Source organism: Schistocerca gregaria, chromosome 5 (assembly GCF_023897955.1).
Source record: "Schistocerca gregaria isolate iqSchGreg1 chromosome 5, iqSchGreg1.2, whole genome shotgun sequence".
NCBI lineage: Eukaryota > Metazoa > Arthropoda > Insecta > Orthoptera > Acrididae > Schistocerca > Schistocerca gregaria.
This window is the reverse complement of record NC_064924.1, coordinates 467,943,531-467,968,189: the sequence shown is the minus strand read 5'-3', so window position 1 is coordinate 467,968,189 and position 24,659 is coordinate 467,943,531. Positions and strand designations below refer to the sequence as shown.

At 37.1% G+C, this 24,659-nt stretch overlaps 1 protein-coding gene across 1 annotated transcript in view; it reads left to right on the top strand.

Moving 5' to 3' along the window:
* LOC126271926 (protein FAM219A) overlaps positions 1-23,739 on the top strand; it is a 97,984-nt gene extending 74,245 nt beyond the window's left edge. The window contains exons 3-4 of the mRNA XM_049974337.1: positions 917-1,073; positions 22,776-23,739. Of these exons, the coding sequence (XP_049830294.1) occupies positions 917-1,073; positions 22,776-22,968 (350 nt within the window). The 3' untranslated portion in view covers positions 22,969-23,739. The remainder of the gene's footprint in view (positions 1-916; positions 1,074-22,775) is intronic.
* Positions 23,740-24,659: the final 920 nt, after the last annotated feature.

The following is a 24,659-nucleotide window of genomic DNA, read 5'->3' as shown; positions in this document are numbered from 1 at the left end:
TACCAAATAATTTTATCCTGTGGCTGCAGTGTTACTTATCTTATGAAATGAATGACCATGAGAGCAGTTGTTCTTTTATTTTTTGTGACAATGATTTTATGTCATCTGGTCTGCCTCATGTATCGTTATATCCAAATGGTTTATAAATGTTAATCTGCAATCAGATCTGATGATGGCACTTTTAGTGTGTTGAAACCGGTTATCCAGTAAACAGTATTTAAGCGATCTTGGCTTTTGAATTATTTCTACAACAGTGTGATCTCCCCACTATGCATTATGTGTTCACTGCAAATCAGTTCCTCAGTTGCCTGGACATCAGTTGCCTGGACATTGTCTCTAATTTTTAATGTCTATGGACTTTTCTGATCAGCATCATGTACACCCTTGGTTAAATTGTTGGCACTTTTCCACTATGGTTGGACACTGCTTTGTATTTGGTCTCTATAGTGCCAGAATGTCATGGTGCCTCTGTGTGCAATTTAAGACATTTTGCCTACAAGAATTGTACTATTCCTTGTACATCAACTTTGGTGTATGCTCCCAGTTGCCACACCATTTCACCCCAACATTGTAGTTCACATGTTAACCACACCACAATGGAAATATGTTGGCAGGAAATCTAGAACCTGTGTTCTCTTCCCCCAATGCAGCATTCTTGTTGTACAATGGTCTTAGTGTGGGACATGTGTAACTAACTGTTTGAAGTCCACTAATTGCATAACAATGTGAAATAGAATAGTAGTGCTTATTGTGACTACTATGGAGCATTGAGATATGAAGCTCTACAGAAAAGAGCCACGCCCCACTCCTGACCTTTTTCACTGTTTAGCTTTGTTGTATCTAAGGCTTATAAAACAGTTTTGTGACTGTCATATCACTTTAATTTTACAAACAGCACAAGTCTTCTTATTTTCAGAGCAAAGGATAGAGCAAGCTAAAAAGAATCACAGACTTCAAGAATATAAAAAGAATTCCAGTCTAATACCTATACAGAGACTACCAATTCCGAATAAACCAGGTGCCTCGACCCAAAGGGAACAACAACCATTAGTTGAGTGGGAAACAGATGAAAGGTACTGTATCTTTTTACTTTTTAATTTGATCATAGTATTATCTGTTCGTGAGGAGATAAGTTTTCTTTCAAATGTTGATGCAGTGAAATTATGTGAAGGAGTGAAAGTGGTGATGAGAAGAACTAGGGAAAATGTGGGTCTTACACTGTGGAATGGTTAGTACAATGAGTAAGAGATAAGATGATAAATGAAAACACTTTGGAACTGATTGATCATAACAGAATACCATTGTAATAGCATGGCAGTCAACAAATTCTGAATTTTGCATCAGGTATCTTATTACTTTAATTTCTTATCAGCCCATTTGGTGATATCCAAGTCTCCTTATGGATGTCTTTGTGTGGGAAGCACATACTTTTAATTACCAGTTCTTTGCTAAAAGGAAATTCAATCAGTTTCCAGCCATTGTTATTTGATTCCAGAGTAACTAAAGCCTAATTTTAATGAGTACAGGAGAATATGGTTTCTCGGCAACCAGTGTCATATCATAAATACATAATACTATGTACTCTGTTTGCACTACTATTTAGTGACTTTGCAGGGGCTAGAACATGAAGAGTAATTTCTCAGTTGTGCTCATGAATATATTTTATGAGGAAAAATACTGTATTAGTTAGTTGGAGGTTATTAGCCATAAGGTTCTTGAACTGGTTGCACCCAAATGGAGAGTGACTCCATCCAACTGTCAGAAAAAAACTGCAAAAATTTATATATCAGATTAGTTCCTAGGCAACCACTGATAAATGCACTTGAACATGAGTACAGCATTTTTCTTAATTTCAGTGACCTTCTTTGTTGATGATAAAACACTTTGGGAGAGTCAGTTCCTTGGATAAAGATAAAATGGTTGCAATACAGGTGTAATTCACCTGGGAATGAATACTATAAATTTTACCTTCAGTCCATAAGAGGAGTTCAGGATATTAAATCTACCAAAGAGGCAAATATCTCTTGAATTATAACTTGCAACCCATTCACATGGCACCTAAACAGTTATCTGCAGAAAAGGTCAAAAACCTACAGCCATCAGTGTCTTTTATACATCCACAGAATAGGGTATTTTACCAGCAGGAGACTGTGTGGGGTACTTATTGGATGAAAGCAATGATGAATAATGTTACAGTATGAAAATTATATTTTATTTGAGTTCTTAGGAGTTGTTTCAGCTTTTGCTATTATGAACTGATACACACAGCAGTGATTCCATGTGGAGAAGATCTTCAGATATTATAGGCAACATTATCAAATATTATTTCTTTTTATACCAATATAAAGGGATAAGACTGAAATGTAGAACATACTCTGGTTTTAATTACACAAGTTTCTGGTTTTATTCTGTTACCTAAAACAGCAAAAATATGCATATTTTGTAATTAATAAAGGTAATAAAAATAATCAAATTCTAAAAGTTACTGAAACTAATTCAATACAAAAATGTCCAATGTCAAAAAATTATAGTTCAGAAAAGCACAAGAGAGCTTTTAGATAACACCAATAATGGCATTTATGATCATGTTTATTAGTGCAGAATAAAGTACTAATGTTTAATAAAGTGATTAGGCTTTATTGTAAAATGCATTCAAGATGGATTGCTTTATTAAAATTGAATTTAGATCACTGTTTTCCACTCACATTATCAAAAATAAGTTTGAAACTTTTCTCTAGATTTCAATTCTTGACTTCCACAAACAATATTTTTTGTGTTGGTTGTTCTTGCATTAAACCACATACATATTGAGTTTACTGCATTCTCACTGAAATGTACATCTCGCTGATATGTGTATTCATACAGAATCACCAACTGAACATAATAGATATTTTGGTATTCTACTGTTCTGCTTACAGTACTGCATCCCACAGCAAATAGTCAACACTAGTCTGGATGCAGTTAGTTTATACATATGCAAGACATGCATGCAAGTCGATACTGGATCCTTCTATCCAGGAACACACAATGAAATAGTTCAAGAACTGTGGATCTGGACAATAAATATTTTTCAGGAGGTGCAGCACCTACTTGATTCTGCCAACAGTCATTATTAACACATGGAATATTGCTGAAGATTTAGAGCCTATCAGACAAGACTATTTAATATGAATCTGGGAAATATTCTAGAGTTAATGACTTACCAAAAAGTGCTGTGGATGGAGTCAAAGCCTGTGGAGAATCAGCTGGGTGAGGTGGCAGTGGTGAAGCCTAGCAGAGTACTTCAGGATGGCAGTGGAGGATTCCAGTGGTCTGCTGTGAACTGCTTTAGCTTTGCTCTGTATCTTGGCAGTGGATGTTATAGTGGTGGTTGAGGTATGATTCTGACCTCAGAGTGGTTGGTGTTGACATGTCTGCTGACATAGGGAGTATGGAGTATGGGGCTGTGCCATCCCCACTTTTGAGCCAAATTTCCTTGTTAGTTGTGATGTTGAGCTGGGCTCTTCCTATGAAAGAGGGAGCAGTCTGTCCTGCTACGGGCTATAGGGATGGCTCAGTAGATGGGTCATCGGATGATTCCTGTTTGTGGTGGTCATAGCTGCTTCTTGGAGGTCATTGATGGTTCTGCATACCCAATGGTGTTGATGGCCAAAGCTGTTGAATAAATTAAGTACTGTTCGTGATTGGTGTCAATGGAATAATTCAACAGTGCCGTTACCAATGATGTGGTAGGTTATTATAAAGGTGGTTAATAGTGTTGCACAGTCAGTCTCCTGAGAGGCAGAGGCCATTTGGTGACTCTATACTAGGTGTTCCACTGGACTATTAATATATGAATGGAATGATGATGATGATTATGTTGGTTCGTGAGGTGCTCAACATCGTGATTATCAGCGCCTGTACAAGTTCCATTATTTCAATTTCCAGTCTCGCCACTACCCAAATGATGATGAGGTGATAAAAACAACACAATCACCCAATCCCCAGGAGGAGAAAATCTCTGAGCCAGCCAGGAATCCAACCTGGGACCCCGTGATCCAGTGGCAGCAATGCTAGCCACTAGACCATGAGCTGGATAATATTGCATATAGTACATGGCAGATATTAGTAATGTCATTGAAGTTCTTCAATACTTGGTGTTGGACCTGGGAGGGATCTATTGTGAATTTGTTGACTAATACCTCAATGGTGACTTCCACTAAGATGTTAGACATCCAGATCACACACGAGAAATATGTCTTTGCATCTGCAGTACCATTCACATATGTTTCTGAAATGGTTCTGTAGAGATCACCTGAAAGCAACAGTACTGCCCTTTGGTTGTGGGTGGACTGACACTGCTGATGAGGTGTTTGCTGGGATGTACCACACACCTTACAATGTGCAGCCATCTCAGTTGTGTCCCTGTTCATGCTATGCCAGTACATATAGTGGTGCACAAGCTGTTTGTCTCTAGTGTTGTCCCACAGTCTGTTATAAGGAGTGCTAAGATGTCTGACTGTGAAATAATTAGATAGTTGCCTTCAGTCATTGTGGACAGCAGGAATGCTACCTAGTGCATCTCAAGTAGATGGGTGGCGAGCATGGCCCTCAGACTTTTTGGTCAAAATCCTATAGACCAGCTATTGCAGATGTAGTCAAATACATGCTGTAGAAGGTGATCCTTGACTGTCATTTATTTGACATGCAATGCTGTTAGTAACAGGTCTTAGAGGTGTGTTGGAGGTTGATCCTCAGTGTGACAGCAGATGTGGTGGGGTGTTTTTGTCTGGCCCCAGTGATAGGATATTTGCATTGGCATGGTATGCCATGGATTAGAATGAAATTCTATGTTGAATACCAATGTTGAACCCTGCCTCTCCCAGGTCACACCACTATCCAGCTGTGATCCTCCCCCACCTCCCACCTAACCACTCCCTAGTCACCTTTAGGAATTTCTTACCTCCAACCTGGCCTCACCATCCTTCCCCAGGTTCCTTCCTAACAACACTAACCTTTCTGCAGAAGAAAGGATAGCCATGCACAACCTCAAAACAGATCCAGATTAATCATCCTACCACGAGACAAAGGTTAAAAGTTCTACCACTGTCTTTAGGAAACACAGTTGTGCGGCTTTGTGTGACTCCTCCACCTATAAACTCTGCCAGTGTGATCTCATCCCAGAAGTTGTAATCTACCCCTCCCCCACATCATTTGTTGATTTTCACTGTCTTCGTAGTTAATTCTTTTAATAAACTTTGAGAGGAGTAAAGTCTACAATAAACTTTTTACATATCACCTTTTCTCGTAGTTGGTTCCAGTTCTTCACTTCAAGGGGCTCATTCGTGAAGCTGAAATTTTTGACACTGTAGGTTCTCATGGTTCCAACTGACGTAATAATTTCAAAGTAATCCTGCGCTGACTTTTCTTTGTTTTACTCAAAATTTTATTCTCTCACATTTTTCTATATCACATTGTCTTTTCAGCTTCCACTTCAACAGAGCCACAAATTACATTGTTCTGATCACATCAGAGGCATGCCCACTACCACTTCACTCTGCGGTACTAACAATATTCCAAAGAATTTACAAATTCTCGTGACAAATGAATTCCTATGAATTTCTATTTTTATTTTATGAATAAATCCAGAAATAAATTTAATAAATTGCACTAAATTGCAAAATTAATAATAGAGATTTTAAATGTGCCAAATATGTTGTAATTTTAAATGTTTCTAAAAGAAAAAGTCATTTTAACTGTATATTCAGAGTTAGTAGATATCGATTGTAACAAAGAAAATAAAGTAATTCTTTTTTATGGATTTTAGCCATAAATATTATACATAGTCTACAAAATCATTTGAAGTTCTTTTAGAAAAACAGCTGAGATAATATTAATGTACTCAAAATTTGAAAAAAATGTTTTTGGTATTGATTACTTCTGTTGAAGAAAGGTAATGCTAGAGGAGGGTGTCCCTTTACAAAGTCAACATAACCTCCAATCCCTACGTAAACTCTTAGGCCCTTCTGAGAACCTCTCACCTGAGTCCATGTCCTTACCTCTGACACCCCACACACCTACCTTCTGCACACTTCCAAAGTTCCACAGACCTAACAATTCTGGATGCACTATCGTAGCTGGCTATTGTGCCCCCCACTGAAAGAATATTGGCCCTCATTGATCAACCATGTCCAACTAATTGCCCAAAATCTAGCCTCTCACATTAAAGATACGAGCCACTTCCTTCACCAACTCTCCACCATCCCCATCCCTTTAACTCCTGGATCATTGCTCATCACTGCTTAGGCTTTGACATCCCTCACACCTCTGGTCTGACTGCAATTGAACACTACCTCTCCCAGTGTCCATCAGATTCTAAATCCACTATGTCATTCCTCATACACTTTACAAACTTTATCCTAACACACAACTAATTCTCTTTTGAAGGGCAGCTATACAAAAAAAGTTGTGGCACAGCCATGGGCATCAACATGGCACCCTCTATGGCCTCTACATGGGCCATGTAGAGGAAGCCTTCCTAGTTTGCAGAAACCACAAACCTCTGGCCTGGTTCAGGTTCATTGATGTTATCTGTATGATCTGGACTCATTACTTCACAGCCTCAACACTTTTCCCCATTCACTTTACCTAGTCCTTCTCAACACAGTGTGCTACCTTCCTGAACACTGGCCTCCTCATCCTCCTCTCTGATGGCTGTCCTGTTAATAAGCTGGTACATTATTTCCCTATTCTTTGTCACATGTGACGAGATCAAAATGATGGGCAGTGGGACAGTCTACAGGATATGTATACATGATTAGTATTGACATTAATGAATGCGTTATTATTTTTAGTCATGTGGAAGATTGTCAGTATCTGTTTCCTCTCTAATGCTGCTGTCTTAGTTGGCTTTTTCATTGGCATAAATTTAAACTTTCCCATGAGAGTAAAAAAGAAAAAAAGACTTCTGTAAACATTATGCAAAAACTAATTTTGTTTACAATATCATCTAAATTAATCGTCTCAAGCACAGCAGTTTTGTAGTAAGAAGGCCAGATAAATAAAATGATTTAATTCCAAATTTTATATTGTTAAAATGTACAATATCTTTAGGAAAAATTTTCACAAAATCAATTTACATTTTTAAGTTCAGGAGCAAGGTTTTTTTTTTTAAATTCAAGAATGATATTAGCCAGAATCTCGTTCAGCATGCATGTGCTGTATCTTAGGTGGCTTTTGTAGACCGATTTGGTCTGTTTTCTGGCTTGACAGTCGCACATGTTGTGTACTAATTTGTTCACCTCGACTTCCACTACAGCACAGTTACCATTTACACCCGACATGTATTTGTTGAGTTTTGAGAATTGGAAACTCAAGTAATATATTCAAGAGTAGCTTCACATATCTGTAAAAATGAAGTAGTAACAAAATGTCAGTTTGGTTTCCAGAAAGGTTTTTCAACATAAAATGCAATATATGCTTTCACCAATCAAATTTTGAATGCTCTGAATAACCAAACACCACCCATTGGGATTTTTTGTGATCTCTCAAAGGCTTTTGATTGTGTAAATCATGAAATTCTGCTGGACAAGCTCAAGTATTGTGGCATGAGTGGGACAGTGCACAAATGGTTTAAATTGTACCTAACTGGAAGAGTGCAGAAAGTTGAAATAAGCAGTTTTCATAATATGAAAAGATCAGCACATTCCTCAAACTGGGGAACTACCAAGAATGGTGTTCCACAAGGGTTGGTCTTGGGTCCCTTGTTGTTGTTAATATATATTAATGACTTGCATTTTATATTCATGAAGAGGCAAAGTTAGTTCTCTTTGCTGATGATACAAGATAGTAAACACACCTGACAAACAGAAATTAACTCATGAAATGGTCAATAATGTCTCTCAGAAAATTACTAAGTGGTTCCTTGTAAACTGACTCTCACTGAATTTTGATAAGACACAGTACATACAGTTCCGTACAGTAAATGGTATGACACCATTAATAAATATAGACCTTAATCAGAAGCATATAGCTAAGGTAGGATATTCAAAATTTTTAGGTGTGTCCATTGATGAGAGATTAAATTGGAAGAAACACATTGATGATCTGCTGAAACGCTTGAGTTCAGCTACTTATGCAATAAGGGTCATTGCAAATTTTGGTGATAAACATCTTAATAAATTAGCTTACTATGCCTATTTTTACTCATTGCTTGCATATGGCATCATATTTTGGGGTAACTCATCACTGAGGAATAAAGTGCAAAAGTGTGTAATCAGAATAATAGCTGGAGTCCACCCAAGATCATCCTGCAGACATTTAATTAAGGATCTAGGGATATTCACAGTAGCTTCTCACTATATATACTCTCTTATGAAATTTGTTATTAACAACCAAACCCAATTCAAAAGTAATAGCAGTGTGCATAACTACAATACTAGGAGAAAGGATAATCTTCACTATTGGATTAAATCTAACTTTGGCACAGAAAGGGATGAATTATACTGCCACTAAAGTCTTTGGTCACTTACCAAATAGTATCAAAAGTCTGACAGATAACCAACAAGTATTTAAGAAGAAATTAAAAGAATTTCTGAATGACAACTCCTCCTACTCCATAGAGGAATTTTTAGATTTAAACTAAGAGAAAAAAAAATAAAAAATAAAAAATATAACCACTTTTTTATTAACTTAATTATGTTGTTAAATTAACTTAATCATATCATGTATTGGAAAATTTGACTTATTCCACATCATTACAAAATATCGTATTCATGATCCATGGAACTAACTTTAATCTAATCTAATCTAATCTAATCTAGGGAAATGAACTACTGCTCCAATAAGGGCTAAAGGAGACCAAACAGTGAAACAGTTTTTGAATCCCCTTCATGTCAACTTCTTGCTTTTGAGAAAAGTAAAGTAATTAGTGGATGATAGATACCTAGTTGAAAATGAAGTTAGTAGTTAATGAAATCAACAAAATGAGGGTTCTTGACTTCCTCTAGGAATGAGTATAGGAAATGACTTTGCATCATGAGCCATGAATTCCTTCCCTTGCAGCTCTAATCCCTTTTAGCATATTGATTTAATGATTACAGTACGTCAGATTTTAGCTAATTGTGTTTTGTGTGTGGATAATATGGAAAGTTCTCAGATTATTAGAGTCTTGACCTCTACTTTAGCTGATCGTTGGATGAACTGAGAATGAACACTGAACTCCTCTTTATCTGAGCCACAAGCTTCTTTTTATTTTGTTAGGACGCATTTGTCCCAATTTGTTGGCATGTAGAGCTACTAATGTTGATTTGTTTTTAACAGTAAAATTCCCAACAAGAAAATGGCACAGCACAGTAGTAATAACAGATAACAGATTCCTAAATCCAACTGTTATTTCATGAAACAGGTGCAAGTGCCATAAGAAATGGTTTGTTAGACCATGGTGATCAAATGGCAGCAATAAAGCAGTCTAAACAGCTGGTTTCTGCTAAGAAGGAAGATGAATAGTTTCACAGAATTATGTATATTGACTCAGTTACAGTGTTATGCAGAGAATATACTGGATGAGCAATGGGAAGAAGTTCACCAATGGCACATTAGGTATTATTACAATAAGATGAGTCCAGTTTTCCTTCATAAGTTGGGGAAAGTACAGGGGAAGATGAGAGGAAAGATGGCTAACATCTGGGATCAAAGTACCTTATGCCAGAAGGAAGAGTGTTATTTAATAGAAAGGACTAGCTTTAATCATACATTGAATCTGTATGAAAATCAGTGTTGCACAGTTCTTCATCCTGTCATGCACTTGGCATAAAACAATTAAACATTACAGTAAGAAAATGAAAGAAATTTAGAGCATTGTTAGACACAAAATGAAACTAGCGGTGTGATAATTGCAGTCTTGGGTATATCTTCCAGTCCCACAGGCCAATGCCAGTGTCACAGGCACCCTAACAGTCAATTACACTGAAGATTGAAGCATCCGGTAACAGGTGGGTGAAGTTGTTGAGGTTCGGCACTGGGTAATTGTCTATAATGGTCCTCATGTTTAAATGCCTGTAGTCCCCACACGTGTGAAATGAGCCGTCATGTTTGGTAGCGAGGTAAATAGGCAACAACCAATTACTGATAACGTCTGTAGTAGACCTGCAGCAAACGGATTATTAATTTGCTGTTGTGCCACACATAATTTAATAGAGTTGAGGTGTTTGCCTTTATGCTGGATAGGAGGGCAGTCAGTAGTAAGTATCTTATGCATTGTCCTGTCAGTGACGGAGAATACTGAACACTGCACATGAGAGGTTCCGTGTTTACAAACATGTCTGTGGTGTGGTGAGTACACCCATGGGTTGAAGTATGACCATTGAAATGAGTAGTCAATGGCAGTGTGAAAATGACATGTTTGGCTCGTGCATGTGACGTGTGCGAATGCCGGGAGACCGGTAGCAAGTGCAGCGAATGATGAGCAAGGATGTGTGGCGAATGTTGACTGTCACTAGTGCGCACGGAAGCTGGTGCAGCCTTGAGTGGTGTTGGGTGAGTGTGAGAAACAGAGATGTGTGCTGAGTCATGTGGCTGGCACGCGGGAGAGGGGGATTGTTTATCAACACGCAGCATGTCAGTCCGTGCGGAGGAGGTGGGCATATCACTTGTATGAGGGCAGGGTTGACATTCATGCACCCTGACTGGTACATATGGTACAGGGAGGGACAGGCGCATTGTGGGTGGTATGCCTGCTGCAGAAACCATTTCATCACACGCAAAATGTTTCATAGGATTGACCTGAGAAGCTGCTGGGCCGGTGGAAGAAACTTGTCATGTTGCTGGAGTCATGACTTGCAGGTTCTGCAGCTGAATGCTGGCGGAGATGAGCTCGTTGGAGGTGAGCGAAATGCAGCATCATTCTCCTGACGGATTTTCATCGCAGACGCATACTCTGACAGTGAAACGTTCACACTCCTCAGAATGTCACCCAAGAGGGTGGAACACTTGTTCACCAAACAATTTGCCGCAAGAACACTTGAGCAGGAAAGTGAAAGGCGAGCGCAGTGTATGTGTGTGTTCATAGGGTGGTGCAGCACTGTGCCCTGAATGACGTTTGCAGAAACTTTGTGGTGTGACAAGAAATCCGCCCCTAGGATCGGCTTGTCTCTGTTGGCTATGTTAAAAGTCCAGGGGAAACACAAGGATTGTGATAGGTGAACTTTAACTTTGACTGAGCCAGAAGCTTTTAGGGTGGAAGTGATTCCTCGGAGGAGCTAAGTCGACAGAGAAGACATGGGTGGAGCCATCGATGTAGGGATTATAGATACATACTTTTTTTTATTTTTCAATGGAGTCTCCTTGTAGATTAATGTGCTTGGTCCAACAATGTCCCAGTGCCTTGATCCCATCTCAAAAATGAGTTTGCTCCAGACCTGCAAAATAGTTGTCAACTCCAGCTATCAGTTCTTCATCTGAAGTGAATCTTCGTCAGAAAAATTTTCAGTTTTGGGAAGTGATGGAAATCTGATGGAACCATATAAGGTGAAAAAGGTGAGTAATTTCGCCATGCCAATGGCACATGTGAGGGCACAGATTGTCATGATGAAAGATGACTTTCTTCCTTGCTAAACCTGTCCTTTTTTCACCAAATTTGTTGCAATTTGTCCAGTAGCTTAGCATAGTATTCTTCAATAATTGGTTGCCCAGTGGGGAGATAATCTACAAACAAAATCTCCTTCACATCCCAGAACACTGGTGTCATGATCTTTCCCACTGAAGGAATTGTCTTTGCTTTCTTTGGTGGCAGAGAATCATCATGTTTTCACTGCTTTGTTGTTTTATCTCTGGGGTATAGTAGTACACCAAGGTTTTGTCTGTGGTCACAAACTGATACAAAAAATCTTGTTTGTTTCTACTAAAATGGGCCAAACATTGTTCCAATATGTCCATTCTCATGAGTTTTTGATCTCATTCTCATGAGTTTTTGATCTAGCATCAAGAGTCGCAGCACCCATCTTGCAGATATTTTTTTCATTTCTAATTCTTTGGTTAAAATGTGATATACCCTTTCAGATGACATCTGGCAAGCAAGAGAAATTTCATGCACTTTCAATTGCTGATTCTCCATGACCATTTTGTGCAATTTTGCAATGATTTCTGGAGTAGTGACAAATTGTGGCTGACCACTGCATGGATCATCATCTAAGCTCTCCTGACCAAATTTAAATTCATTTGTCCACTTGGCAAAAGTTGAATATGAAGGAGCAGAGTCCCCCAGTGTATTCTGGAAATGTGCATGAATGTCCTTTGCTTTCATACCCTTTTTTATGAAGTACTTAATCATTGATCAAATCTCAATTTTTTCCGTCTTTGCATATCACTATGCGGGAACAACTACAGAGCCACGTCACTGCCACAGCTCTCCTCCTAGAGTACTGACTTGGCATGTGTTTACAGGAAACAGTTCAATGAATATCACATGAACAACTTGTTGTACTAGTGCTGACCTCTCGTGGTGATTCCGAAACTTTTCAAACCACCCTTGTATATATTCATTTCAAGTCATTGTAGGCCAGAAAATTGTGGATTTTATTTGTCCTTTTTTTCTTGGTTGGCATTTTTGGGGCTTATTTATTTTTAGATATGAATGTTTTTCTCTGGAGCTGCATCTTGTTTTTACTAGTACTTGCCATTCTAAATTCTTGATTTGGGCTGTCATTGAGTCACATGTAACACATTTTCTGTAGTAAGCAGAACCTGCTCTGGAGATCGAGATCCTTTACACCTAAGAACATGAATACTACTTTTGTACTGCAATACCTACTAAAGTAAGGTTTTGGAAGACCAGTTTCTGCAACTTTAGTGTGTTTTAGCCAAATATGACCCCAGTTATACCAACTTTAATTACTTTTTCCAGGTTGGTTATTGGGGGTTTGCTGAATTCATTCTGAATTGCCGAAATAGTTCACTATAAATTACCCCAATACATTTTAAGTAATGCAAAGTTCATTTTTTATATTATGTTAATCCACAAAATATATGTCAGAAAGAAGAAGCTTTTCATTCATATTATGCTTTCTTTACACTAAGTTATGTACCACCAGATTTTTGTATTTTTAATTTGGCTTATATTTTTGTGCTATTTTCCAGGCTTTATGTCCTTATAGGAGTGTTTCAGGCTATTTTTATAACTATTCGCAGGCCGTTTGTAAGTTTGCAACTTTGCAACTTCTGAGCCATAATTATGAGACTTCTGTTAATATAAAAATGCAAGAATGAAATTACTTTCTGTAGTGTATACGGGACTCAACACAAAAAATTGTTCATTTAAACAATTTATATTAGGTATTGCCTTGATCAATAGCAAATGAATATATTATTCTGCAGATTAGATTTAAATATGTACAAAATAGCCTTCATTTCCACTGAATGAATTATTTCAACCAAACCAAATCATCTTAAAAATGTTTCACTAATTAGCAAACATAAGTAAGTGAAAATAGTTTGTCAACAACAAATATCATTTGAGAGGATTAAAATGAAAAGGTTTAATCTCAAACAAAAATAAATTACTTAAGTAGTACCTTATAATACATTGCCTCAGGAATCGTCTCCGAAAAAGAACAACAAAGAAAGCTAAACACTTCAATACAAAATTATAATTCATATTTTATTTCTGATGTTTAAGCTGACTGTGTTCTTAGTGGATGTACCAACTGTGGTGTGACTGTGCTTTGATGAGACTGTTACGCCTTTCTGCATGAAGACATGATCACCTTTCAGTAATTATGTTTGCCATGCAGCAAAAGATTCTGTCACTGGAGGCACTCATGGCAGGTATATTTAGTATTTTTCTTGCCACAAAAGTAAGCTGAGGAAGCCATTGGGAGTTATTTTTCCACCACTTTATAGAATTTTTGTTGAATATGTAACTTTCATGTAAGTATCTACTGACTTACAGAAATAGATTTTCATACTGAGTGGACTGTGTACTGGTGTGAAACTTCCTGCTGGAGTAAAACTCTGTGCCAGACTGTTCAAACTAGAGATCTTTGCCACTTTGGAAGATATGTGATGAGGTTCTGGTGGATTATGAGCTGTGCCAGTGTAGCTCAATCAGTAGAACACTTGCCAGTGGAAGGCAAAGATCCCAAGTTTAAGTCTCGGCTAGGCTCATAATTTTAATCTACCAGGAAGATTCATGTACTGACTTCATTATGTAGGAGAGGGGAATCTCTTGCCTAGTCCTCAATTTTCATGCAATGCACTGAAAATATAACAATACTTTGAGAAGGAAAGTTGCTTTGCATGTGTGTCTGTGTGTGTGTGTGTGTGTGTGTGTGTGTGTGTGTGTATTGTTGACGGAGGCCTGTGGCCGAAAGCTTTAATGGTGAGAGTCTTTTTGTTGGGCCTACCTGCACAGCATTTCCGCTGTATGGTGAGTAGCAACTTTCCTTCTCATAATATTGTTACAGTCTATCTTGGATTTTCCATTGTTTGATTTATGCACTTAAAATATTCATTCACATTCAGAAAAAAAACAATGCCTTGAACAACTATAGATAGGATGTTCATATTCATAGGCCTTGTGCATTAGTATGTTCTGCAGAAGTGATCAGCATTTCAGCCACCTCGGTTCAGCATGTGTCCTGTTGCCTAGAAAGCACAGGACCTGCCACGGGCCATGATAGCTTGGTCCATTTGTGATGGCATTGACATATATAAGATGCAAATGGTGTCCTGTGATATAGGCATATCCCATAAATTTTCTATTGGCAGCAAGTCTGTGACTTGACATGCCAGGGTAGAAGGCTGACATCCTGTGACACCAAGAAGGCATGTGTTTATGCAGCAACATGTGGTTGTGCATTATCTTGCTGAAAAATGGTGTCAGGGGTGTTATGCAGAAAGGGTATGGGTGGCAGGATGTCATTCACATAGGTCACTCTGATCACAGTGCCCTGGATGTGCACGAACTGTGATTTCTGGTTGTACCCAATAGCACCACACACTGTAAGGGCTCAAGTTGGCATTGTATGTTTTGTGGGAATGCAGTCACTGTGATTCCGCTCTCCCTGTCTGCAGCAAACCAAAATGCGACCATCATTTTCAAGCAAATAGAACTATTTGATGCCATTCCTGCCTCAGGGATGTCATTTCATACACCATTTCCATCTAGAATGTTTGTGCACATTTGTCAAGGGTAGGCGGAGGAGTGGATGAAGCGCACATAATGCATGCCATGATAACCAGTGACGGACTCTCGCACCTGATAGTGTATGATGTGTTGCACTGTTCCTCTAGAACTGAAGAGTAAGCAGATCTGTTCTGCAATGCCATTTGAACAAGGTGTTGGTCTTTTTGGGGATGGTCTGAGTGGTGCGACCTGCCCTATGGCCTTCTGTGAACCATTCGGCACACACCTGTTGCGCTACTGAAACACAGGCCAATAATGCACCCTCTTTCGAACTCACTGATTTGATGGTACAGTTTGTGCATACATCTGCGAAGTATCCTGCACTGCTCAAGTCACACTGATCCATTACCTTTGGTTTCCAGCAACAACAGGAGCTGTGGGCACATTTTACCAGTAGGTGATGTTGCACTTTGATATTGATATTGAACTTGAACCTGTGGGCTGACATGATCCAAATGCTAAACATTTCTGCAGAACACAGTAATGTACATGTCCTGTGAATGTGAATTTCCTATCTCCTGTAGTTCAAGGTATTCTGTTTTTTGTGAACATGAGTGTATATATGTTCAAACTAATAATTTCAGAAAAATGTTGGGATCCTACAATTAGTTAACCCACACATAATTAAAATGAAGTCTACAAAAACTTAGAAACTTACCTTTAGCACACATCTTTTGAGCTGCTTGATAAACACACATTTTTTCATCAGTTAGCTTCCTTAATGAGTGGTATTTAGGCAACACAAACATTGCAGTTTTATACAACATAATAATGTCCATTTTCTGATCTGGAAATGAACTCGCAGCTTGTTCCAAAGGTTTCAGGCTCTGAAAACACATTAATATCAACATTTAAACTTCAGAAGAGATATCATAAGATACAGATGAAATAAAATTACATAAATATTCATTACCCTGCAGAATACAGCGTACTTTTGAGGCATAAAATCACACATATCACATAATTTGCTGTCAAATGTACAGTTCAGCTTTAGAAGTGGTTTAATGACTGAAAATGCTATATTCTCTTTTCTCTGTGAGATACTGGATGGATTAAACAAAAGGTTTTGAATGCTAGGCATCTATTTTGCTTTAACTAAGGCATTTTATTGTGTTGATCGCAAAATATTGCTCCAGAAGTTGGACCATTATGGAATACGGGTAGTAGCTCACAATTGGTTTAACCTCCAACTTTACAGCAAAAGATCATTATTCACAGTGTTGAGAATGGCTGTGATGTGGGGTCTGAAGGGGGCATGGACAAACGGGGTGCGGGGTGTGGGGGTGGGGGCAAGGGAAAGGATCAGTGTTGGGGCCACTCCTGTTCCTTATTTATATAAATGATGTGCCCTCTAGTATTGCAGGTAATTCTAAAATATTTATGTTTGCTGATGACCCTAGTTTGATAGTAAATGGTGATGTGTGCAACACTGGCTCTGTTTCAAATAGTGCAGTTCATGACATCAGTTCATGGCATGTAGGAAATAAACTATCACTAAATCACAGTAAGACTCAGCTTTTACAGTTTATAACATACAATTCAACAAAACCCAACATTTTAATTTCACAGAATGGGCATATGATTAGTGAAACTCAACAGTTCAAATTTCTATGTGTTCCGATAGATAGTTAACTATCGTGGAAAGCCCATGTTCAGGATTTTGTTCAGAGACTTCTTGCTGCCATCTTTATTATTTGAACAGTATCTGATGTAAGTGATCGTTCAACATGAAAATTAGTGTACTTCGCTTGTTTTCACTTCCTTACTTAATATGGTATTACATTTTGAGGTAATTTTTCCTATTTTCACAGGATATTTTTTGCTCAGAAACAGGTGGTTCAGGTGATAAGTGGTGCAAGTTCATGAACCTCTTATTGACCCCTGTTCACTAGTCTGGGTATTCTGACATATACATAGTTTTTACTATTTTTTCTTGTTAACAATATCAGCAAGTTTCCATGGATTAGCAGCTTTCATTCAGTTAATAATAATTGGCATAAATCCAATTTGCATTTCGATCACACTTCCTTAACTCTTTGTGCAGAAAGGTGCACAGTATACTGCGGCATCCACTTTCAGTAAGGTACTACAGGAATTCAAAAATCTTAGTAGTAATCCATATGATTTCAAATCAAAACTGAAGAGTCTCCTTATCGATCACTCTTTCTATTCTGTCCAGGATTTCCTTGAAAAATTAAGCTGATTCCTATTTTATATTGTTGACTGTGTTTACTTAAACATGTGGCTTGATTCCTTTTGGGTTCATAAACATTTTATTTTATATGTTTTTACTTTATGTTGTACTTTCATGTACTGACACATTACATGCCTTTGGAGATTTTCTCCTTATTTAAAACATCCTTCACTGACTCAGTCTATGTACTGATTAAAACATGTTAAAATAACTGTTCCAAAGAGTTGAAACTTTCTGCTTTAAAGATGAATTTAACCTCGTACAGTGACCTCTTCTCTTGAAGTAGTAAACTATCCTCTTCTCTTAAAGTCGGTAACTGTGGTCCTAACTGAATTAAGAATGTCTAATACATCTGGGACATTTTCTTTCAAAGTTTGTTTGCTCAAAATGTGCCTGAATATCATGTTTATACTTGTGTGGAAGACATTTATATGTGTTGAAAGCCTTGACAGTATTATTGCATGATTTGTGACAAACGTAATTTTAAATGTTTTTTATTCCAGTTTTTGACCACAATATCAATTCTTTTGGTGATGACCGGTTTCAGTCCATATTGACCATCCTCAGATATTTTTTACACCATGTCCTAAAGTGATAAGGCCATAATTGCATCATCAAAACATATAAATATAATCAGCACAGCATCATCACATTATATCTATATGTCACATTATATTTATATGTTTTGACGATGCTATTACAGCCTTATCACTTTAGGACATGGTGTAAAAAAGATCTGAGGATGGTTATTACAGACTGAAACTGGTCATTGTCTAAAGAATTGATATTGTGATCAAAGATTGGAATAAAATAACATTTGACAGTACTGGGTCACTGTTTGTATACGCAACTATGTCACAGTCGGTGAAAATGTAATTTTGGCAGTTCCCTTAAGAGAAACAGCAACAGTTGATTGATCTTCTGACTCACTTCAAATGTTTGTTCCAGTTTTTGGACAGTCAGGAAATACTGAACATATTAATACATACTTATTCACATGCCAGTCTGAATTTCAGTGGTGCATTGTGATGAACGTATAAGGCATTCCTTTGTAATTGCCTGTTCATAAATCACATTTACTTGCACAGATACCACAATAAATTGCACACACTATGTCAGGTTTGGATGTTCATAGATACTGTCACACAAGAAACCACAAGATTTTCCAGATCCACTGAGCCATTTTTTTTTTTCATATTTCAGTCAATGTTTGTCATAAATTTAGGAAGTCTGCTCCCTCTATACTTCTAAATAGCACAAAGTTCTTAACATACATTTGTCAGCCACTATGTCTTTGTCCTCTTTCACAGTAGTTCTGGAGTGAGGAAACTGATGACCAAATTTGCAAATATGACATAAGATACTGAGATTCCCAAATGAGTGCTTAGTAACTTTTTACACAGTTTGCATTGTAAGACACCTACTGATTTATTTGCAGCTGCTTCATAAACACACAAAAACTTTTCCATTGCTGGACTTGAGCTAATGTACAATATCCATCATTCAGCCTTAGTGTGGTTCCCAAAGGAGTGATGTATTCAACAATAAAAAATCTTTGACTGTCAGCTGAGAGATGTAAAAAAATTATTAGATAATGAATTTAACCTCAAACACAAACTGAAAAGTAACTTAAGAAATCGTGTAAATGATAAGCAGATTGGCATATTTTCAGATGAGATGTTCTGTAATTGTAAAGCTGACTCCTTCCATATTGTAGCAAGAGGCTGCAGTTATGATCCATGGAACATGCAGATAACTACCTGACTAGTCTTTAAAACAGTTTTGATCTCAAGATTAAAGTATTGTTGATGCTAATGGTTGACAAGTGTTAAGTGGTGCAATAGAAATATCTGTTTTACCTGTCTACTCCCACTCTCCGAATAAGTACACTTCTTTCCTCTGTCACAGTCTCACTGAAACTATTTTAATGCTATCGTTTGTTAATCTCTTGTGAATAAGACTTGGAATTACTTATTGTTGCCCTCTTGAATCCAAAACAAGCTCATAGTTCCATGAAGTTCATGTCAGAGTTTCCACCACATTTTTCCTTTTCATTCCAGAAGATGAAAAGTACTGTAATGGGTTCAGAATTCTCAAGATATTGTGCCCATGTTTATTTATTTACTTTTGATCAAGTTTTATGACTAACACTCTTCCATCATTCAGCATAACATAGCAGAAGGCTCATTTTTACCATTATATATTTATTCAGACACTGTGTTTTATAAAGCAATACACAGGAAGATGTAGAGTAACAACAGTAGCCTATGAGAAGGTTATTCACTATCATTTAACCCACTGAGTGGGTGCGCCAATTTTCATAACCAAAGAGGGTGTGCGGAGTACATTGTACACATGTAAAGAATAGCTGTCTTTGTGTTACCAAGGTAAGAATGTAAGGGAAAAAATCATAGTTTAATTTAATTAAACAATGATAAAATAAACTTAGATCGTATGAGCTAAAGCACTTTTTAAGAAAACAATAATAAAATAAAGTTTCATTGTATCACTCTGTTGCCATCACAAGTGTTACCCCATTGTAATAATCTACTCAGTGCATGAAACAGTCCAGTTGTATCAGATCTAAGCCAACCACTTATTTGATTACTCATTACCTCATAGACAACTACCTCATTGCGGGATTGTGCTGTTGGCTCATAATGTGGGTCATTTTCTTAAATGGATCATACATTCTGACGTAGCTCACTGTTTATTTTTTGTTACTGCTGTTCACCTGTACATATTGCAACACAATTTGTCACTGTGCTGACACAGTAATGAAGCATTAAATATGGGCTTATAACTGTAAAACAACAATGGAACAGTGCAAAACAGTTTTATTTGTGTTTGGCACATTTTATATATAGGTGCACCTGCTCGAGGGTTAAAAGCATTTTAGTTAGTGTTGAGAGATATTTTGCAGTAACTAATGAACTTAGTGAATTTCAGATTTGAAGGTGTCTCATAGAGTTGGTGCAGTAAGAGTGTGAACCTATTTTTAAACACAAAATAATTTTACATACACAAGATTAAATGGGAAAACAAGTTTCTCTTTTTAATCACACCAATATCGACGACCAGTGCCCACTAGTTTGTCATATCATCAACAATCTAGTCTGTTTACATGATGTGTACAGTTGTCCTGTGACAACATATGTTCTTATGTTACCCATACTGCAAGGGATTGCTCTCCTGATAGTGTGTTTCTCATCCCATATACAACCTACACTTTGGACATTGAAATTTCCATTTGTTCAGAGAAATGATATGTATGAGAAGAGACTGTCCCACTGGCAGTTAACCAAAGTCCAAAATGGAGAAGTAGTGCAGTGTGCCACTGTCTGTCACAAAAGGATGGGAAACCTCATTGTATTGCATAACACATAATTGATTCATATGAATGACAGTTATCTAGAAAAAAAAAGTGTTGCTGCAAAACAGTCATGGTCTTTCTTTATTTTTCTATTCATTGCCAATAATTCAAGTAAGCTTAGTCGACTTTCAGACCTCTGAATCTATCGTGTTGATAAGTCTTTCTGCTTATTGACTGCTTTTGTATTAACAAAGCATATAACTACATTTAATTTAAGTTGAACAAGTGTTTTTGTTAGCAGCACAGTGGTACTCAGAAAACAGTTAATAGAATGATTTAGATCTTTCAAAGTTACCAGTAATGGGTCCAAATTTTCACTTTAATTGGCTGAAGTAGTTCAAATTTCTTTTTAAGTATGTAATGAGTGTAATTGTAAAAGAATAGCCATACAAATAAAACGACAGGGTGTACATAAAGTCTGGGAACACTTTCAATTATTTATTGCATCAGAACTAAACATTGTATAATTGTCATACATATTGCATTTTGAAGTTTTTTTTTACAAACATTTGATATGCAAACCATGAGTGACCCAGCAAACGTCAGTACGTAATTGAATTCTTGCCATATCCATCCCAGCATGGCAATGTCAATTGTGGCACTCACTTCCTGTATTCTCTCTCAGAGCTCTGCTACATCACATGGTATAAGTGGTTCATACACCAGATCTTTAATGTGTCTCCTCAGAAAAAAAGTCACACAGAGTGTGATCTGGTGATCAGGGAGGCCATTTCATGAAACAGCTGACCCCTTCTGAAGCACAGCCGATCCATCAACGTGGCAGCTCTGTGTTCAGGTACCCACGAACTTCACAATGAAAACGAGTTGGAGCTACATCCTGCTGAAAGATGAATGGAGAGTCCGATTGCATTTGAGGCAACAGCCATTGCTCTAACATGTCCAAGTAGGAATATCCAGTGACAATGCCCTCGGCGAAGAAGAATGGCCCCTACAGTTTTCAGTGTGACACGGCACAAAAAAACATTTACCTTTGGGAAATCACACTCAAAATTAATGCATTAGTGTGGATGCTTTGTACCCCAGATTCGACAATTATGCCTGTTCACTTTCCCATTTGTGTGAAAAGTGTCTTCATCACTAAAAATTAAGCAATCAACAATTCCATCCCCATCCTCATTCAGTTGTTGCAGTTGTGAACAAAACTCAAAATGTTTGTCTTTGTTGTTGTCATTGAGCTTCTGCACTAGCTCCAATTTGAATGGTTTCATAGACAGCTTCTGTCACAGGACTTTGCACACTGTCATTGGAGCCATTTCGAATTCACGGGATGCGTGACGCACCGATTTCTTTGGGCTACTTATGAATGTCTCTCGTATGTGCTCCACATTCACTTCACACACACACTGGGATGTTCGCTCTTCTCTTTGCCGGGCACAAGCAACCTGTTGTAACGAATTTGTTGTGTCAGTGGTAAATGCCCTTCCTTGTCCATGGTTTCTTACCATACTTGGTTCTAAACATCCATTGAACAGCTGTAGCCCACTTGTTTTTGTTGAACTTCAACTTACAGAAAGCTCGCTCCACACCTGAACTCATCATGTTTGCCACTAGCGCTAATTATCGGCAAAATTGGCAAATTATCAAACGATGCTATGGTGGTATACATGGAGGGGGGGGGGACCTAACTAACTTTTAGGGATTCTCTTCAAAATGACGCCTGTACAATGTTTGGTTCTTGTGCAGTAAATAATTGAATGTGTTCCTGGACTTTATGTGCACCCTGTATATGCTAATTTCACATTGTCATGAATTAAACAGTGACCTGTGTATAGAATAAATTTCCTTTACTTCATGTCCATGGTCACAATTTTTTTCTTTCTCATTATAGACTGAAACCAGTAGCCTGATAAGAAAAAAAAGTTGACCATAGATGTGAAGTAAAGGAAATTTATTATATGCTAATTACCAAGAAATTTAGAAATTGATTTGAGAAGTAATAAAAAGAACATTTTTGTAAATGAAAATTAATCAGTTTTTTAAAAAAATTTCCTGTGTATTTGATAATGTGAGATCTTCTTTATTTGTAGTGACGAAGACATCAATTTCTTCCCACTTTCAAGAATGAAGGATGGTAAACAAGAACTCACTGACACATTTAGTATTGAAGATTTTGATGTTTCTCCAGATGAAGATGATCTTAATTTATTGCCTCCAAAGCCAATGTACCAAAGATGTATTTGTTGTGTTATTCCTGCAGACTGGAAATGTAATATTATATAAACACAGAATGAGGTTCCTCTAAGAAAGTCATTCCATCGTAGGACATGAAAACTTACTGTTGCTTTATTTCTTGATGTTGTACTGCTTAGTGTTATGATCTCATTTACTAAAATCTAATTTATTCTATTGTTGAATTAAAGAAATGGTTTAGAAATCCTGTTAGAAATAGTACAAAGAGCACAAATAATTTTTATTTATTGTAGTTTATAATGTGTGTGTGACATCATGTGCACCTGTGATACAATTAACATACTTAGGAAATTACAGCTTTTATTTCCACCCATGGTTGACTGGTTTAAATGCCAATCTTTCTTTCATTCTATATTTTACTTTCACATGAAATGAAACCAGTGACTGGAATTCCATGTTCTTCCGTAACAGACACTATTTAATTGTGAGCAAAGTGCAGTTATACTGATAGTGCATTATGTCATCTTAAATTTTAAATGCAGAGAAAATACTTGAAGAAGTACTTAACTTTTATAAGAATGTGCCAATTTTTTAATATTTTTGTTTGTAATCACTGATTACTTTGTCTAGTCATCTGTTAATACGAACAGAATTACTTTAATTTATATTTACATACAAATACTTAGAATGTATGTATGGTGATATTGTGTTGTGCTACATGTTATGCCAATTTTACATTGTTTGTTGCAAATATTTTTTATTGCAAAATACTGAAAATGACTTTTGTATCCCATATATATTAAAATGCGGACAATTTATAATTTTTGAGACCACAAATAAAATTTTTCAGTTATGAATGCACACAAATTTTATTTTTTAGTAACTATTTTATTGATTGGTTGATTGACTATGGATAAGTCTTTCATCCAGAGAAGTATTTGAAGGCAAATCAAATAATTATAGTGATGTACATTTACCATCAGTGCATGTCAGTTATTCATATGTAGAACTGCTTTTCAAAAAATATTTCATTTCTTGTGAGGGAGATGTGTTGTATAGGAAAATTGTGTGCTACATTGTATAAATGAGATACGTAGCTGAGGTGCTAACATGGAAAAGCATGCAAGTGACAAAAAGTAAAATTTTCAGGAGAAAGAAGAAATTTAACTGGGATCTTGAAAATGATTTATTTGTGTATTTTTATGTAAAATCAGTGCTATATTGTGTTTTGGACTATTATCATTAATAATTTTATCAGTAATTTTCATAATGATTGTTATCCACAAAATACAAAATTAGGAAGAACAGATTTCGTCATATAACTCATGATGTTTTGGGTCCAGATAGTCCAACGTTGCCAGTAAATCTTTTTTCTTGCCATCACTAGTGGATAGTGGATATTACCAGTTTGTCACTGTTGAAGGTGTGTAACTTCTTGAATTCTGCTTATTTTCCGTTTCTGAAAACAATATAATCCTCCCAATCTTCCATTTTTCTGAAGATTTTCTTTGTATTTATTTGTGAAAAATTTCTCACTGATATTTTAATCCATATTTTATTAATGATATTCAATGATGATGTGTTTATGAACATTGCATTCTATTGTATGTTAACCGGGGATCTAGAAACGATGGAGAGGCTCCGTCCCCGCCGCAGCCGCAGTGGTCCACAACCCCACGACGACTACCGTAGTCCACTTCACCCCTCCGCCGCCCCACACTGAACCCAGGGTTATTGTGTGATTTGGCCCCTGGTGGACCCCCAGGGAACGTCTCACGTCA